This window comes from Sarcophilus harrisii, chromosome X (assembly GCF_902635505.1).
Source record: "Sarcophilus harrisii chromosome X, mSarHar1.11, whole genome shotgun sequence".
NCBI lineage: Eukaryota > Metazoa > Chordata > Mammalia > Dasyuromorphia > Dasyuridae > Sarcophilus > Sarcophilus harrisii.
The window spans coordinates 29,104,346-29,124,446 of NC_045432.1; the positions used below are offsets into that span (position 1 = coordinate 29,104,346).

The 20,101-nt window shown below is 33.7% G+C and overlaps 1 protein-coding gene across 11 annotated transcripts in view; it reads right to left on the minus strand.

Moving 5' to 3' along the window:
* THOC2 (THO complex 2) overlaps positions 1-20,101 on the minus strand; it is an 82,161-nt gene that overhangs the window by 3,417 nt on the left and 58,643 nt on the right. For 4 of the 11 annotated variants that reach the window (XR_002770695.2, XR_002770694.2, XR_004230583.1 and 1 more), the window contains exons 27-38: positions 19,011-19,142; positions 18,739-18,923; positions 18,012-18,196; positions 17,637-17,739; positions 16,398-16,831; positions 16,184-16,242; positions 14,639-14,791; positions 2,922-3,059; positions 2,525-2,597; positions 2,288-2,442; positions 760-836; positions 64-109 (exon numbers count right to left, since the gene is read on the minus strand). Coding sequence is in view for 7 of the 11 variants with exons in the window: in XM_023506897.2 (XP_023362665.2) it covers positions 82-109; positions 760-836; positions 2,288-2,442; positions 2,525-2,597; positions 2,922-3,059; positions 14,639-14,791; positions 16,184-16,242; positions 16,398-16,831; positions 17,637-17,739; positions 18,012-18,196; positions 18,739-18,923; positions 19,011-19,142 (1,722 nt within the window). In the remaining 4 variants the exon portion in view is untranslated. Of the gene's footprint in view, positions 1-63; positions 110-759; positions 837-2,287; positions 2,443-2,524; positions 2,598-2,921; positions 3,060-14,638; positions 14,792-15,364; positions 16,243-16,397; positions 16,832-17,636; positions 17,740-18,011; positions 18,197-18,738; positions 18,924-19,010; positions 19,143-20,101 lie in introns of those variants that run through there. The other 7 variants (XM_023506899.2, XM_023506902.2, XM_023506900.2 and 4 more) reach the window with 7 other exon arrangements.

Below are 20,101 nucleotides of genomic sequence, written 5' to 3' on the forward strand. Positions count from 1 at the left end.
AAACCTTGACTGAAATATCACTTTATCTTTCTATTTTGAAAGGGAAAGGACAGAAACTCTCACCTTGATTGAAAGTCTTCATTATCTGTGCTTGTCTGAAGACTTATGAGTAGATTTTTAATTAAGGAAAACAAGTTTGGAAAATAGTGACCTGTCTCTCCACCAACAAACACATCTGACCCTCCTCAAGAGTCCTGCAACCTGTTCCACTGTGCCTGAATTATAGAAATTTTCTCTTCAATTGCCCCTACCACCCACGTTTTTCCTCCTCTTCCCTTTCTTCCCAAGGCAGCTAGGTGGCACGATGGATAGAGTGCTGGACTTGAAGTCAAAGAGACCCAAATTCAAATCCTGCCTTCAAAACACTAGCCATGAGGACCCTGAACAAGTCACAGTCTCTCCTAGCCTTCCAAGGTTGTCAGGAGAATCAAATGAGATAACAAGTACTTTGAAAACCTTAACATGCTACATAAATGCCAACTATTATCATCCAAGTGATAGTGACAATACTGTCCTGAAACAGTGCACACACTCAATGAATCTCCACTTCTCTTGACTGCACAGAACAGACTCCAGAGGCCCCAAAACTTCTCAGCTTTTGTTATGCCCCAAGCATCCAAGCTGATATACTTGTAAACATGATTGGAAGGAGGAGGTATTTTTGTATTGGCAGCAGTGAATCAATTTCTGAAAAACTATAACAACGTTAGTGTCTTTCTGTATATCAAGTGACCACATCGTTAAACACATACAGGATATTGCTTCTTTTCCTCCTTTCCTCCTGTACTGTCCCGTTTCTCTTTTTTCTCTGTTTTTTCCTTATCATGTCGAGAGTCCTATAAGGAGTGTTAGAATTAAGTTACAGTAAAGGACAAAGATGGAAGTCATCCCATACGCCACATTGATATTAGTCATATAATATTTTCTTTCAAAGCTACTCAAAAGCTCTGTCACTTTAAGGCTTAATTTTAATTAATAAACTTTCACCTAAAGCTTAACCTAAAACTGCTAAGTAGAGCGATAATACAAAAAAAAAAAAAAAAAAAAAAAAAAATTGAAAATTTGCAGCAAAAAAAAAAAAAAAATTTCCAACCTATTTTTATGAGGTGAGATTTATTAATATAATCTCAATGAGGTAGGAAGCATGACCTAGAGTCTGGCTTTTTAAAGTGGTTCATGACCCCATATGGGATCACAAAATTATGATTTATTATCAGTAAAAGTTTGATTTATATACCTGTTTTCTATACATATATACCCACAGTCATGTAAAAATGTGTCCAGCAAAAAGGGAGAGCAAATGGAAAAAATTTAATAAGACTTGCCCTAGAGCAATGATGATAAATTCAAACAGAAATGGGAAGCACTAAATTAGACACAAGGATGCCTGCAAGCTGACTTAGTTTTAAAATGTACTACTATCTATGTTTTATTGTATTTTTATTTATCTTGTTAAATATTTCCCAATTAACATTTTTGTCTGATTTGGGCTGCATTTAGGAGAGTAATGGCAGGTCACATGTTTGATATCTCTGATATAGAGGTCAGAAATTTAGGCCAGTACTCACTCAGGAAGAAGTTTAAAACCTCACCTCTGATGATTAAACTGAATGACCCTAGACAAGTTAACTAACCTCTGTGTGTCTTGGGCAACTCCCTGAGAATTATTTTCTAATCTATAGATTTATAGACAAAATCAAAGGTTGTTCACAAACCACAAATCCCTTTCCATAAACCGTGCTGGAGTAGACATAATTATATGTCTCTGTTTAAGAAAATGATATCCCCTCTCTATTGAATTTTGAAATGCATTATACTCTTTACTGTAAATAAACATCTCTAACATAAATATTGTTAGAGTTAAAAAATTTTATTATTGAAAACAGCCTAACTCCATATAAGGGATATGATAAAAATAACGTATTCTGGAGAAAATACTAAAAATGCAAGTATAAAGTATAAAAAAAAAAAGTATACCATATAATGAAAGAACTACAAGGAAAGGTTAAAACTGAGTGGAACCTCCCTCCCCCCAAAAAACAAACAAACAAACAAACAAACAAAAAACTCAGGAATTACCTCCTTACAGACTAACTTTCCTAACAATTTGAGATAGAATAATGGTTAAATTAATCCAAAAAAATATAATGCTGCTTCCTTTGACACTCTACATTTTTAATAGATAATTAAAAAGGACTATTTGAGTAGCAATTTTTTTAAAATTCCCTAAAATCATTCTGAGACTTATTTTAACTTTGAAATTTATTGTGGGGGGTTTTAAATTTACCTTTTTACTACCAGAAGAGCTTTTCTCCATTTTGTCCATTTTAATGGCATCGCTGCCTTTTTCTTTGCCTGAAGATTTAGATTTGTTTTTGTCCTTCTCATTTGAACGAGGAGAATCTGATGGACTTTCACTTTTACTATGTTTTGAAGCACCAGCTAAAATTGCAAAGAAAATGATGAAAGCCCTTTTCTATTCAGTCTGGGGATGTTTACAAATGAATTTGAAAAATCTACCTACTTGTTCCATTTTCCTCTTTACGCCTCTTGGTGGAGGAGTCCTGGGGTGCTTCACGGTCATTGTTTGAATGCTCCTAAAGCAAAGATGAATTATGGGGTAAGCATATGATCTTGTTACAAGCTATCAATAATAACTAGCACTCTATAACAAGTCTAATATTTTCACTTACTTGGAATTGGCTTTTTAAATTATTAAAGCCAATATCAAGTCACTAGGCTGAAGTTCCTTATTATAAAAGATCATAAGTTCTGAAGTGTATTTTAACAAAATACAATGGATATTCCACTAATTTTTAGAAAAAAGTAAATAATGACCTATGAGGTAAAGCAATTTTTTAAAGCTCTAATTAAATGTATGTCTTTCATTTTCAAAATAGGTTTTAAAAAAGGTCACTAACCCTTTTTCGATCTTTCCTGTCCTTGTCCTCTTTCTTCTCTCTCTCTCTGGATCTTTCCCTTAACTTGTCCAAATCTTTCTTTTCCATTTCTCTCTCCTTACTCTTGGATAGTACTGGAGTAGTGTGATTAATGTAGTGCTGTGAAATTGAAGAAATATTGCTAAAGATTAGAGGTTTCCAGTATTTTGGAGGGGAAAAAAAAAAAAGGGTTTTTTTTTAATGGAAGTTGAATTTAGAGCCAAAAATAAATTGGCCAGGTCTCTAAATTACATAAGAGTAACTAAAGAGACCTTTGGCATAAATTACCAAAAAGCCTTCAATTCTTGATATTTGATAAGTCTTCATGTAAACTAATTATTTGATCTACATATATTACAAACTAAAGATAGTCATTAACAAATTATCTCCCAAAAAATTTGTGTGGCAGTTTTGCTAACAAGATAACCATATACTGACTTAGGAAGACCCAATTCAAGACACCAACTTTTAAAAGTAACAGGAAGATACTGACTGAATTTTCCTTAAACATGCTATGTTAGTACAAAGAACAGTATCGTTCACTGACAATGATCAAAATTTTTTAAAGACAGCAAGTGAAAACTAAACTGTCTCCTCTATGAAACGCCCTTGCAAAAAATAAATAAATAAATAAATTTGAAAAATTAAAAAACCCAGAACTTTTGGCCTCTACTATACAAAGCTGTGAGATCTCCAGAATAAACATGACAACAACAAAAGACTATTATTGTTGCTCAAAGAAACCCAGAAAAAAGTTCAGTATGGAGAAACAATTCAAATATTGAAAATGATAATTCACTGTTTCCTCTTGCCTCTCTCTCCCCCAAATGTACGAGGGAAAAACAAAAACAAACAAAAAAAGTAAAAAAACAGACAAGAAAGATAATCAAAATGTCTCCTATAGATTTATAGACAAATCTATACCAATAAATAGGACCTGACACTACACATTTTTATTATAATTTAGTGATGTACTTTTAAAAATTACTGGGAGACATTCAAACGACAGCTTATTTTTATCTAAAAATCATCAATTAAAAAATTCAAAGATTCATTAAATGGTATTTTGTTAAAAAAAAATGCATTTGCCTTTCTAACCCTTGAAAAGTAGTAGTCTCTGCTCTGCTACAACACTTCTAGCAATACAGGATTCACTACCTCTAGAGACAGATTACTCCATTTTGTAGAGTTCTATTATAATAACATCTTCTTTATACTGAGCAGCAAAATAAATAAATAAATAAATAAATAAAATAAAGTAAAAAGCCTGCTTAGATATAACTTCAATCCACTGGTGAAATTCAATTCAAAAGCTATCCGGAATTATCCAAAATCAATCTGATGTCTTCTATATAACACCACTTAGAAGGTTTAGAAACATATATTGTGCTATCTTCAAGTCTTTTCTCTATTAAGAATAACTTTAGCTCTTTCAACCCTTTTTAACATAGTGGTTTTGAACCTCTTCTAGATTCATTCCAGATTTTCAATGCCCCTCTTGAAATGTAGTGCCCAGAACTGGAAATGATACTCTAGATGTGATCTAATAAAGGCCAAGTACATCTCTTATTCCAGGGATTATAATTTAATACACCCTAAAATCACATATGACTTTCCTCAGTCATCAGTTGTAAAGCCTGTACTTGAACAAAAACCTCCAAGTCATTTTTAACACAAATGGTTAAACCAATCTTCCCCCAATCCTGTTCTTGTGAAGAGATTTTTGACCCAAGTACAAAACTTTACAATGCTTAATATTCAATTTCACTTAGATTTAACCCACTGTTGTTCCAACCCATTAAAATTTTTATGGATTCTGATTTTGTTATATATTCTAATTAGTTTCCTTATTAAGCCTTGAAATAGCATGTAAAAACTTGAGAAGTATATCATCTGTGGCTTTTTTTAAAGCAAGTTTTGTAGATTCCTGTTTTTTCTTCTAACTTCATTTACACTTACACACATACCCATGCCCACACACACACACGCACTGCCATCACCAAATTAACCCTCTATAATAAAAGGAAATAGTTAAGCAAATCTGACCGACAACGAGACTGTTATGGAGTAATATATGCAACATAACACAAAAATTCATTTTATCATCTCTTCTCCAGAAGCAAGATAGAACAGTAACTGCAATTAAACTAAGTTCAGCAACCTTTTTTTTTTTTTTTTTTTTTTTTGGCATTGTTTTTGTTCAACTTATTAATAAAAATGCTATACAGAAAGGATGGAAATCCATGACTTAGCACTAGAGGCCTCTTACAGACTGGTATCACTGTTAATAAGTTACAAATAAATCCAGTTGACATTTCTCCATTTCCACATGGCTTGCTGATATTAAACTGCATTTATCTTTTGACCCAGCAATTATTCACCTAAGTATATACCCCAAAGAAATCAAAGAAGGAAAGGATCCATATGTATAAAACCTTATATAGCAGCTTTCTGTAGAGGCAAAGAATTGGAAACTGAGGGGCTGCCCATCAATTAAGGAATGGATGAAAAACTTATGATATATGAATGTTACGGAACACTACTGTGTAATAAGAAATGATGAAGAGGATTATTTCAGAAAATTCTGGGAAGACTTCTATTAACAGATACAAATTAAATGGAAAAAGAACAAAATTGTAAAGACAGGAAATTTTTGAAAGACCTAAAAACTCTAATTAATACAATAAATCACAATTTCAAAGAACTCATGATGAATTAACATTCTATCTACCTCCAGACAAACAAATGATAAGAGTTCAGATTTAAGCATATGGTTCTTCCATTTCTTTCTTGAGTGGAGAGGTACAACATGACTAATGCAGGAAATTATACCTTTTATAGCAGCTTTCTGTAGTGGCAAAGAATTGGAAACTGAGGGGCTGCCGATCAATTAAGGAATGGATGAACAACTTATGATATATGAATGTTACGGAGCACTATTGTATAATAAGAAATGATGAAGAGGATGATTTCAGAAAATTCTGGGAAGACTTCTATTAATAGATACAAATTAAAGTAAATGGAAAAAGAACAAAATTGTAAAGACAAGCAATTTTTGAAAGACCTAAAAATTCTAATCAATACAATAAATCACAATTTCAAAGGACTCACGATGAAGTAACACTCTACCTCCAGACAAATGATAAGAGTTCAGATTTAAGCATATGGTTCTTCCATTTCTTTCTTGAGTGGAGAGGTACAACATGACTAGTGCAGGAAATTATGTTTCATGAATGTGTGTGTGCGCGCGCGCGCGCGTGTGTGTGTGTGTGTATGTGCGCAGTAGGTTTTGTTTTTCTTACTATCTCAATGGGTAGGGGAGAGGAAAGGAAGAAGAGAAATAAAACTGAATTTTAAAGGAAAAAAAGATTTGCTGAAATTCAGATGAATTATCAAAATTAAACTACATGTCTACTAACAAAGACCTTATGAAATTCTATTATTCTAATCTATAGCATTGCCTAAACTAATTCTAGTACTCTTATCCAAAGGAGAAATTAAGAAATATTTAGCCAAAATAGCAATTCAACCAACTAATCAAAACTGCAGGTAATCCAAAAAATAATGGAATAACATGGTAGATGCAACATAATACTAGGTTCTGTCCTAAACTTTTTTTTCTTCCTCTATACCATGTGTAAAAAAAACATGGACAGTCAAGAGGGAGAACCTACATCTTTATTTTCACAAATGTCTTAACTATATACAGGGGTCACCAGACTGCCAAATACAACCTGATGCAATATTAAGGACCCTGTTCTAACTTTTCTCCACCCTTTTTGGTAACCCATGGGCTTAGCTAGCTATATTCAGATGATTCTCAGTGTACATATAGCTCCAGTCTTTCTTATCAAATATCTACTGGATAATTCAAACTGACACCTGACACTGAATTTATCATCTTTCCCCCAAACCAAGAAGGTATCTTTTTCCAAACCTCCATACTTCTGTCAAAGATACCACCATCTTTTCAGTATCTTGGGTTTCTGGTATTATGCTGGACTCCCACTCTCCTTCACACCCCGCACATATCAATCCAAATCTTGTCCTTCATATCTTTCACATTGATTATCTCACTCACACAACTACCACTTAAGTTCAAACCTCACTTAGATTACTGTACTTGTTTTCCCTGCCTAAAGGGTCTCACCCATCTAGTCCATGACACACTGCTGCCAATATTTTTCTTTAATCACAGTTCTGACCACATAAGCCTCTCTAACTCAGACTTCAGTCATTGCTTCTAAAATAAACTCATCTGATTAGATTGTGAAGGCTAAGACAATCTCAGCCCTAATCTATCTTTCCAATCTCACTGGATATTATTCTTCCTCATATACTCTTAAGATCCAGCCAAAATGTTTTTTTCCCTGTCCCTTACACACAGTACATCTCTCATTTCTGTGACTTTGCTATAATTTTCCCATAAACGACTCCCTCTATATGCCTCATACAATACCAATCTTCTATCAAGATTCAGCTCAAGTTCCAACTTCTTCAAGTCTTTCTGGTTTCCAAATTGCAGGAGTTCTCCCTCCCAAACTTCATGTATATTGAGTAACTTGATAATTATACTGCATACATATTTGTTTCTTTAGAATTAGAACTGTCATTAGAATGTCAGTTTAATGAAGGAATTAACAGATATTCAATAAATATTTGTTAGTGATTATAAGCAAAGAGTGTAAAAAATATTATCTAATGTGCTAAAAAATATGAGTAGAAAAAAAAGGGGGGCCAGTTATGTATTATAAGGAAAGGTTAGCTTGGCTGCTGCAATAATACCCAGAAAATATTAAAGCCAGTCCATGATCTTTTATTAAGTTTACTATGTTTACCACACTGGCAATCACTCTATCCATAATGTAAATTCCTTGGGGAAGAAGGATTGTTTTACTTTCAAATCCTTAACACAGTGCTTTGTACATAATAGACTTCTTCATTACAAAATTATTTTCCATTAAACAGTGAGCTTCTTGTGAGTAAGTACTGTTTTTTGTCTTTATATCCCAAGCACTAAGAACTTAGTGATCATTAATACCTATTAATCATAAGGAAATATGCTGTCTATATTCAGATAGTGAACTAATAGAAACATGAAGGAAAGTGGAGAACATGGCTAATATGGGAATTTGTTTTGCTTCACTATATTTAGAGAGAGAGAGAGAGAGAGAGAGAGAGAGAGAGAGAGAGGGGGGAAGAGAAGAGAAGAGAAGAGAAGAGAAGAGAAGAGAAGAGAAGAGAAGAGAAGAGAAGAGAAGAGAGAAGAGAAGAGAAGAGGAGAGGAGAGGAGAGGAGAGGAGAGGAGAGGGAGGGGGAGAGAGAGAAGTTTATAGATTTCTCAGTTTTTTTTTCTTGCCCTTACAATGGATGGGGGAGACGGAAAGGAAGAGAGAATTTGGAACTGAAAAATAAAGCTGAATTACAAAAGAAAATTAATAAATGCCTATTGACTTGATTTTAATCAAATATCATATGCAAACATGCCTTAAATGATAAATAACAGAAATACATATAAAAACAATTATTAGACTTTATCTCACACCTATAGAAGTGGATAAATGACAAAGACAGTCAACAATGAAGGAACTATTTACATTCTTGGTAGAACTGTGAAAAAGTCCAATCTTTCTAGCAAACAATCTGGAACTTTGGCCAAAAAAAAACCTATTTGTGAGATGCTTTTATCCAGTAATGCCATTAGAACAAAGATACCTGGGAATGAGGGGATAGAGGAAAGTATTAAAGCTAGGAAACAGATTGGGGGGGGGTGGGGGGAGATAAGAAAGCCTGTCTACACAGACACACACACACAACAGCACATTTTGAAGCCACAAAAAATCTAGAAATAGAATGGGTGTGCATGTCCTAGGCCAGGCCTCACTCAGGCCTAGACACAGTAAGACATAGTTGTGTCTGACTTTACATGACCCCATTTGGGGATTTATGACAGAGATATTGGAATGGCTTGCCATTTCCTTTTCCAGCTACTTTTACAGATGAGAAACTGAGTCAAACAGTGATTTGCGCAGGATCATATAGGCAAAATTTGAACTCGAAAAGATGAGTCCTTCCTGACTCCAAGCCCAGAACTCTACCCACTGTGCCACCTAATATTATAGTAGTTTAGGTTTATTGCTGGAACCAAGTAATACACTTGGAAATCATTCAACAAAGTTAAAAAAAAAAAAAAAAAACTTTACATAGAGCAATAAGATATTCAAAGACAAATAGGCATTGAAGACATCCTGAATTGTTTCCCGTATTACTTAAGTTGCAAACCTACCAGCTGACTATTAAGAGTGCCCTGGAGCTTCTTGGCACTGTCTTGTATCCAAAGATCAGTGAAGGGTATTGAACTCAAATAGAAACAGAAGCTACTAAACCATATATAAAGATCCTTTCAAGCTGCATATTGGATTAGTTTTCAAATGTAATGTTATCTATGTTTCACTATTTTTTATCTATTTCACTAAATATTTCCCAGTTACATTTCAATCTGGTTCAGGCCACACTTGAGAGTATTTCAGCCACATTTTCAGCCATATTTGAAACCTCTGCTGGGGACAATGAAGTTATGGTAACATCAATGGTCTGAGCTTTTAGCTTGTTGAGCCAATGAAGTCCTGAGGAAAGTCTCTTTGTCTTTTAAAGAAAAACTAGACTAACTTTCAGAAGAGGGACGGGCTGGAATACTGTTCCTACCACAAGGTCCACATGTGAAGAGAATCAAATATGCAATGGCAATTACAAGAAATTCAGAGAAATAAACAAACTAGTGAAATAAGTATTACAATAAATACAATAACTACAACATAAAAATACCATAGTAAAAAGTGAATTCTAATTATTATAATGACTCATAAATCAGTCCTAAAGCAATGATAAAATATACCTATTCCTCTGCTCAATAAAGAGGTGAGGGATCAGAAACAAACAAATATATATGAAATGTGTGTTCTGTCCAACAAGTTTACTATGTATCAGTTTACTTTGATTACCTGTTTTTCTTTGTTACAAGGACAGTGAGTATCAATTACTTTTTTTTTCCCTTCAGGAAAAGGAATTAGTGGGTTACAATTTAGATTATTAAAGAGCATACCTACATCAATGAACTGAGATCCACATGAAGATGCTTTTTCACATCTTAGAACCAAAAAGAATCTTTACCTACTAGTTGGCTCCAATGACACATAAGTAATGACAAAATACATTAAATAAACTCAAACTTTTGAAACATTGTACCAAAATGATGAACTTTCATTTTTAAAAATTATTTACCAAAACAGATGAAAATATTAAGGATAAAGAAAATGGAAAACAAAAAATGGTGAAAAAGTTCTGAAACTACTTATTAGCATTTTCCTGGGATGAACATTATCATCTGCAGAATTAGATATAAAGTAATAAGAATGAATGAAATCTGCATTTATTAAATGCTTGACAAATATCTCATTTAATCTTCACCACAGCCCTGTGAATTAGGTGCTATTATTTATTTCACAGATAGAGAGACAAAGACAAACAGAGGTTGAGTGAGTTGCCCACAGTACCACACCTAATAGGTGTCTCAAGCCAGATTTGAATTGAGGTCACTAACTCCAGGCCCAGCACTCTTTATCAACTGTGCCACCTAACTAATATAAATATATAACAACGTAATCTGAGTGATCTTTTTAAAATTAAACAAAAACAAAAGGCGAACACTTTCAAAACTCAACAAAAATGACAGCTGAATTTCAAAGTAAAGAAACCTCCTAACTTCCCAATCACGCCTCATGAAATTAAGGCTTGAATTTTTCATTCTTAAAATCATGGTTCAAGTAGTCCAATCACTGTTACCAACAAATACTAACACAGAATTTACATTATACATTACATTATACAGAATTATACAGAAAAATACAGAAAATACTAATACAGAATTCCAAATTTACAATCATGCCTCCCCCAGAGAAATTTTCCCATATAAAAATATGGGAAATGTGGGAGGATGGGGAGAGGGGGGCATCCTTCAATTAAAAAACAAACAAAAAAAAAAAAAAAAAAAAAAAAGATTTTCTTTCTCTAGGCCTAAGGATGAAGGATGCAAACTGAACTCATCTTAAATGCTTAGATTTGGGTTTGATTGTGGCTTCCAATTTTAGGAAGACTGGCACAATTAAAAACAGAATTAATCCTTTAGCTATTGATTAATGTCTTCCTGAATTTCAAGTTGATTCATTTGCCAAGCATATTTCTAGATACTCCTGGCATCAAGTATCACCACTGGAATTAAGATATAAATGCCACGATCAGTACTGTAATCTGTTTGTATAAATGGGAAAATAGGAAGAAAAAAGTGATTCAATCAACCAAAAAATTATTTAAAACCTTCTATATGTGTGCAAATGTACCCATAATCATGAAACTGAGACTAAGCTACATTTTTGTAGTCCCTTTTGCCCCCAAAATTGAACCATATCATTATTTCATATGATGGTTTATAAATGAAAATATTAGACAACTCTAAAGAGAGTCGAGTAGAGGAAATGTTTACACACACACACAGTCAATCCCTCCACATTTATGAATTTGCTAAATTAGTAACCATAAAACCAATAACCATCACATTTTCATGGTCATCCTCAGAAATGCACAGAAGAACAAAAAATCTGAGTCTTTCCCCAGTGCAAATGTTTTCAGCTGAGGTTGAACAACAATTTGCCTTCTTGTTTCAGCACTCATTCTATAAACAAATCTTTTTCATGGTCTGCACTTTTGGATTTTTCACATTTTTGTGCTTTTCTGTTGGTGATTTCACAATTTAAACTGGCTTCCAAGCACAGTACTGTCAAATGTTTCTAAGCATAAAGTCTGTAATATGACTTACATAAAAAATGCAGTTAGATAAACTTCATAACGCATAATGCTGTTGGCCATGAGTTCAATGTTTAAAAAAAAAAAATCAACAATCCGGTATAGCCAGAAAAAGGGAGAAATTAACCAATCTGTATGTGAGGGCCTACCTGCAAAGTGTTAAAGTAAATTAGACTTGCAGGAAACTATTTCCCCTAAGAGCAACAGTTCAGAATACACCAATCCAACTTTCATAACAACTTCATAGAGTTTAACTACCAGTGAATGATGAGAAGTGACTGCAGAGAAAGCAAAGTAAAACTGAAAAGATCAAAAACTAGAATGTGAGCAGAATTTTACAAATAAGATTCATCAGGTAGCACCAACAAGGGACAAGAAAAAAGACTTTGAAAAAAGTCTGAAATTCAAAAGTTAAACCCACCCAATAGGACTTAAGTCACCTATTTTGGGGATTACTAAAACTTTATTAAAGTCTTTTTTTAAAGCATTTGTTAAGTAACAGAATTCTTTAAACTTATAAAAATATTGTAATATTCATTACATCACCTTTAAAATTATAGGTGAGACTAAATTCTTAGAAGTTCTGAAAAAACACAAAAAGTTTAGGCACAGTTCTGAAATTCACGTGGCGAAGCATTGATTCTATCTAGATACCAATTACTATTTCTTCAAGTGAATATGCGACGCTTCCACAATATTCTAGATAAAAACCTATGAGCTAAAAAGGAGAAGAGGGTTTAAGGAAAGAGAAAGGAAGAAGAAAAAGGAACTAGATAAATAAGGATAAAAAAGAAAACTATTACTTCTTCAGAGAATCACAGAATTTTTACAGGAAAGCATGCTTAAAAAAAAAAAAAAAAAAAAATCACTCAATCTAATTCCAGTGCTACCCACTCCTCTTTTTCAAACCAATTTGCAGATAAAATATTTAAATTCATGAGAGCTTAAGCAATTTGCTCAACAGTTAAGACTTCTGAAAAGACCATTTCTCTAAGCCATTATTCTACCCAAATTAAAAAAAAATTATATATATAGATAGATGTGCATGTGTATATACACTCATCTCATTTATATACACATCTGTGTGTGCGCACACACACGCACATTTAGGATTAGAGTTGGAGTTGGTTGTACCATTAACTTAGCTATATGACATAACAAGTATCTGTCTCTGTTTCTTCAATTGACAATAGTACTTGACCTACCTACTTCAACAAAGGCACAGTAAAGATGAAATGAGATTAATATAGGTGAAATTTCTTTGAAAACAGTGTAAAGCAATACACAAATGTGATTATGTCATAAGTCTCTCTGTCTTTTAGTAAAAAAAAAAACAATCCAATGATTAACTTCATTACTTGAGAAGCAAAGTTCGCTCTTAGTCACCAGTGTCATCTCTTAAACCTTCCTGAGAAAGCATCCAAAAGAACATATTGATATATATAATCTGAGACACAAACCTAATTGTACTTAATCTCACAAACAACTTTTAAAATATCCACAAGATTATTCCAGTAATGATAAAAAAATTTTTTTTCTGAATTGACATAACATTTATACTTCTCTGAGAATGCATTAAATTCTCTCAAAGAGTCTTCCAAGGATAAGAAATTTCTCTCGAATGTCATACCACACTCTTAGAACATCATTTCATGATATAACCACACTAATTTAAAATCCTTGAAGATCCACATGCTTTATCTACCCAATATCAGCACAGTCATTTATTTGATTTTAGTTACAAATCCAGAAACAGCTAGTGTTAGGTTAAATGTAGACAACTGGCCTTCTTTCCAAAGAGCAATAGAAAGTCTTTCCTAATGGTCCACTAATAAGAGAAAGCACCCTTAATTAGACCTTAAGCTAAACATTTATGCATGGAAAAAGTTTACCAAACTATAGTACTAAAACATACCCTGGAATAAAATGTGTAAGGATCAAATCATTTCACTTTTACTTAAAGTATTAAAGAATGCACAAGAGTGATACCAAGGAGTTAATAGTGGTATTTAAATACCTCTGGACTAAGTCATTTCTGGAAAAATGTTTTTAATAATTAAATCTCTTGACCTTCTCATATTGCTATTAAGAAAAATAAAAGACTATCAACCATATGTATATAAAGTGAGGAGATTGGTTGTTTTCCTTCAAGTGTTTGGTTCTTTGGAATGCCTATGTTTTAAGAGCCACTCAGAACACTACCAATCTGAAGTATGCCAATCCAAACATGTCTGTCTCCAAAACCAAGCAAGAATGCTGAATGGCTTAATTGCAAAATATCAACACATTTTAATATAAAGCTTATTAAATTAAAGTTTATATTACTATAGTATATTACAATATATTAAAGCTTAATCCAATTTTATATTAATGGGCTTATTTTCACACCAATCCTCACATAGGCAATAATGTATAACTTAAGACATTGGTAGTCCAAGTATTTAATTACCTCTGTTTGCCTTAGGTGCTGTTATAAGTGAGAAAACTATCTCACAGGGTTGTTGTGAGAATCAAATGAAATAATATTTGCAAAGAGCTTAGCATAGTGCCTAGCACATATCAAATACTTAATAAATGCTGACTCTTTTCCCTTCCCTCTCAAGTGGGAAATTGAAGTGTCTATTAAACACAGAAATAAAGAACTCTCTGGTATACTCAAGACATCTAGCCAGCATGTTGGGCAGAGTCATTATGAAGGACTTAGAAGAAAAACATGAAAAAGAACTACAACAAGAAGGTATAGACAGACTACAATATACAATCAGTAGAGACGGTACCCAACTTTTTAATTGGTACCCAACATTAATTGCTAAGAGTAAGATGATTTAAAAGACTCAAACCTTTGTGGAAGACTCCTTGAGCTCGCTGAGGTTGTCCTGTAGAAAATGAATGGAGATGACAGGTGAGCTGGAATAGTTCTCAGAATCCCGAGAAACTTGGAAGTATGGTTGTAACCTTGAAACAAACCAGCTACTCCTTTTCTGGGAATAAATCTAGTGATGTTATCACGTGAATATCAATATGAAAACAAAAAAGAAAAAACAAAAAACAAAAAAACAAAAAGAAAAAAAAAAAACAAAAAGAAAAAAAAAACAGAAAAAAAAAAAAACTATGTGAGATATCAAAAGATAAAATTTTTCATGCCCAATTTGACAAGTGAAAATTCCTCCCACTTTCTCCCAATAATTTAATAATATATGCCAATCTTTTTTCCTACCCCCACTTAAAATATAAGCACATTTAGAGGCTTAAGGGGGTGGGGAAAATATTACATCAACTTTTGTCCACTACAAGTTTAAAAACAACGGAGGTTACTGTGGAAGAAGTCTTATTCCACGTGTCTTTTTAAAATCCACTTAAAAGGTAACAATATTTAATATTCATAATTTTTTTCATCCTATCAAGAATACTTAGCAGTGTATGCTTGGGGGATATAAAAAAATAATCACGCCTTTTTCCAAAGTTCATAAAAAAAGTGAACCTTATGCCTCCCACAGAAAAAAAAAAAAAAAATAGCAATCACGGTATTCCACCACAGTGCTCTTGATGAAGAATTAGTAACTTACAGTTTTAAAGGTTCAACGTACTGCAAATTCAAAGATTCCATGAACTTAGATGATTTAGAATTAAAATTAAACATGGAGCAAGGAATGGCTACCCTGAGTCTTCAAGAAGGCTACACCCACGATTTTGTGCTGCAGTTGAATGCCTGAGGTTTCTCTTTGCTGGGTGGTAGGACTGGATGTCACATCTGCTTTTATCGTAACGCTGGGTTCAACATGTTGGGAACCCAATGGGTATAAACAAACCTCCAAGGGAAGACACAACAGAAGCTGCATGCTCACTGAATATATACAACTACAGGAGAACTGATCACCAAGGAGACTTTAAAATGGAACTCCTTTCAAGATTCCTTCTTAGAAAGGCACACATCGGTATGATGCTCATCAAGAAGCCTGATGAATTCAGAGGTATCTTGTTTATCCCGTATCATCCAGGAAGTCTTCAGTACTATATATTCTTCAATATGAATGCCGAAAAAAATAGGCTCCATTCTGTTGCCAAGACTCATTTGCTTGTAGCTACCATTGCACTCCAAAAAAAAAAAAAAAGGACTGCTTAAAACAATAAGGCACTTCTGGGTAAAATTTCTCTTGCATTTTGCAACACTATTTACAAATTTAGTGCTAGGTCCTTGAAGTTTTAGTAAGAAAAATATGCAACAGAAAAAAAGTCCACCAATACAGACAAGGAATGCATTGTGTAATGCAATACAAAACCTCCAGTGGCTCCAGTGAAGGCACAAGACTTGAAGGAAGTCGGGACACTGGTATTCCAAACAGGTGAGCCTAACATGGACGCTGCCTTCCTCAGGCTATACTAACCTTTACTGTTGAGGAATGTGATGGAGAAGAGTGGCTATCAAGTTTGCGGCGTTTTTGTTCTATTAGAAAGAAAGAAGAAACAACAGCCAAAAGAAATCAGTTAGAAAAAAAAGACTACTTCTATTTAATACTTTTTCCAATTATATTTTAAGAATGAATTTGTTTATAGAAAGAATCTAGTAATATGACAGGATGCAAATATAGTTGAACTTACCCCGTTCAGACTCTGATGTTTCTGATCGGGGAACAGGTGACTTCAAGGACCCAGCAACTGGTATCTTTTCTCCTCCTTTAACATTTTCCTTGGATTTCGTTTCCTTCGCTACATCTCTCTCTCTGGATGGTTCCTTGTCTCTATCCTTTTCTACACTTGACTTTGATTCAGTGTTGATAACAACTGTCTTGAATTTTTCATCTTTAGAAGATTTTTCATCCTTCTTGAATTTTTCCTTCTCCTTGTCAGACTTGGGTGTTTTTTCCTTGATCTCTTTAGATTTGTCATCTTTATTTGCCCGTTCTTCCTTTGGTTTTTCTTTACCATCTTTACCAAGTGCCTTGGCCTCTGGAGTGGCAGCTGGAGTCTTTTCTTTTTTTTCTCTTTCTTTTTCTTTCCCACTTTTCTCTTTTTCACTTTCTTTAGTAACTTTGCTTCAGAGAGATTAAAATATAAGGGTTAAAAATTAATTGTGACAAATAAAAAGGAAATATCTATTTGTAACCTTACAATTCAAGGAACATGAAAAACTTCAGGTGTCTCATTCACTGCCCTACCCCTCTCCTCTTTTCCATCTAATTTCTAATTCATGTAAAGTACAAGATTTGAATCAGACCTTGATGACTCCAAGGCAAACCTGCTATCCTTTAAGTCACACTGTCTCATCTATCTAGGTAATCTAAACAAACAAATTAAAGTAACAAATTAAAATGGATAAAAATTAATAAAATGAATCTGATAAATCTAGACCTAGAAGGCCATGTAATCTGACCCTTCTAATTTTACAGAGGATAATGCTGAGGCCCAGGGTAGTTAAGCTATATCCCTAAGATCATATACGTTAAGTAGGCATTAAATCAAAGAAATGAAATCAGGTCCTCTGACTTCAAAGCCACTGTTCCTTCCTTCCCCTGTCATACTTCATCAAAAATGGGCTGAAGGAATTCATAAATTACAAGTTTACAAGAGAGGTTATTAAGTGGAAGCTATGCTTGATGTATGCACATAACTCCACAATTCTTCACAAACCATGAGGAAAAAAAAATACCAAAGATCTGACAATGGGATAATCACTATGCCCAAGCAAAAGCTGTACACTATATTCCGAAGCAAAATATAGAAACATATTTTGTTATGTTAATCATAACAGTTTTATGATTAACCCTTTCATCAATAACTCCATATTGACCAAATACAAATTCAGGAATTAATATCACAGAACATAATTAGAACTAGTACCTATTAGAAGCACTGTTTCCATTACTTGTAGTCGCTTTAGGTGTTGTACTGGCAGCTTTACTAGCAATTTTCACAGCACCCTGAGACTTCTCTTTTACTTTATCTGAAATAAGAAAAAAATAAGACTTTATATGAAAAACCCCTATGCTTATGGGAAGCAGCATTAAGCAACATTTTTCCAGTAAAAAGGCTACAGAGTAATGTCTATGAAGCAACAACAGCCTATCATTCTCAGGATACTAAGACACTCTCTGCTTCAAAGTTGTCATAAAACACCACCACAAATGCACCAGGATTTATGTCAATATTAATTTCTTGAACTAAAATTTTAACCTAACTTGGGGTTACTTAAAATTTTCTATGGAAATGGCATACCAGTCTCCTCAGTAGTGCTTTCTTCCAATTTAGCTGCATTTATTGTGAGTGATGTAGACAGGCCAACACCACCGGGCCCATTTTGTACAGCGGCAGCAACAGCATTCCTTGGGGGAGGATCTTTGTGGTGGAATTCATTTTCAGGTATCATGTATGGCTTTCTACTTTTCAACTGCCCAGAATAGCTGAAATTCGCACAAAGTGTTAAATACACAAACAAAAATCAAGGTATAAAAAAATCGGGTCTCATTCTGCAAAATAACAAAAAGTAAGCTACATTTCACCTTTCAAAATATATTAAGATTTCCTCTCTCCCCACCCTTAATTTCAAAATTGCTGAAAGCCTTTGGATACAAACTTAAAACAAGTTTCCCTTCACCTGGAATTTCAAAAAAACTCAAAACAAACAATAAAATTCACTCTAAAAATGTGGCTTTTCTCTCACTATTAGATTAAAACACTGCTACTTCACCTTGTGATAAAGCTAGGTCCTTCCCTTTAAGCCCCCAAAACCAAGACATATGACTTTGAAAATGTCACTCTATCCAGTATAAACCAGAAGCTGATAACTGCAAGTGACAACTCTCACCAGCCTGTGGGGACATGATCTCATAATTTCCCGAAGTAAGTCTGAAGATAAAACTTCACCACTGTAAAACATTTCAAAGTCTTCAGCATCCTTCCGTTATCTAATTTCATAAAACACTTTATAATAAGATTATGTTACCCCATAGCCAATGCATATAGGTCAGGTCTCTTCTCTTTCTCTTCTTGACAGATTTTATGGACCCTTCGTTCCAAAGCCTGGCCCAGGTTCAAAACTTTAGGATACCATGGAAGTATTTTGGTCAGTACAATGAGAATGTTCCTGATATGAGTATATTCACCCGTTTCAAGGCAATGCACTGATGCCTACAACAGATTTTGAGAACTATTACCAATTTCAATCAATACTAAGAAAAAATAAGTCTTTGAAAAATCGTAACTTTGGTTTTTTACCTTTGTTAGTTTATAATGCCACTTGTGTACAACATGTCGAAAATTTTCATAGTCTAACTGATCAGCTTTGTTTCCACCGTCAAATCCAGTTGCCCGTAAAATAGTAAGGAAACCTGGATAGTTACCACATTCCTAAGGAGAGAGTCAACATATATCAACAAACATTTATTAAGCACCAAGGACATAAGTCTAGGCAAAATGTTAGGCACTAGAGATACTAGATGTGCCCTCAAGGAACTTAAGATAAAGTGAGGGGAAACAGCATGAGATTTATATAAGGATTTATAAAACATTAAAAAAAAAGATCGTTTTGAGGGAAAAGCACATGGGGGTGGGGGGAGAGGGGGGTGTGTGTGTATGTGTGTGTGTCTCTATGTGGAGGATGGATTACAGTAAGGAGCAGAAAGAAAAACTCAAAATCTATTGCAACAGTACTAAATTAGGGTGATAAGACATATGAGTAAAGAGAAATGGACAACTGATCAATATTATGGACATAGAAATGACAAGATTTGATAACTGGAAGGCTGCATAAAGATACAAGGAGGTAAACATGGCATATGCAAAGTTTTAAACCTTGGTGATTAAGTGGCTATCCCCCTTGAAATGGGATAGGTTTGGGGGAAAAGAGATAAATTCTGTTTAGAGTATGGTGAGCTAGAGGTACCTAAAGGACATGCAGTTAAAAATACCCAATAAGCGGGAAATAAAATTCCTTTTCCAATTCATTATTTAACTATACCCAAAAGGAAAAATAAATGTTTAAATACCAGATGGTATTCAAATAAAGGCTCATTGATTTTACTCAATGATAGAATTATTGATTAAGAAGGTACTGCATCTAATCTCTGTGCATTCCACCATACAAAAACCTAATGGGACTTGCCACTGACGACAGATAATAATCAAAATAAGTATGATTCTTTTCCCAATAAAGGAGCTATGTTTCTCAGCACCTCAAGTTTAACTAAGATGAAACCTTAATCTTAAACCTAAACCTTTATTTTCAAAAACTGAACTAACATTAACAGTTTTAACTTAACTTTTAAAGCTTTTACTTTAATTATAGGTAAAGTTTAAGATAAAATTCA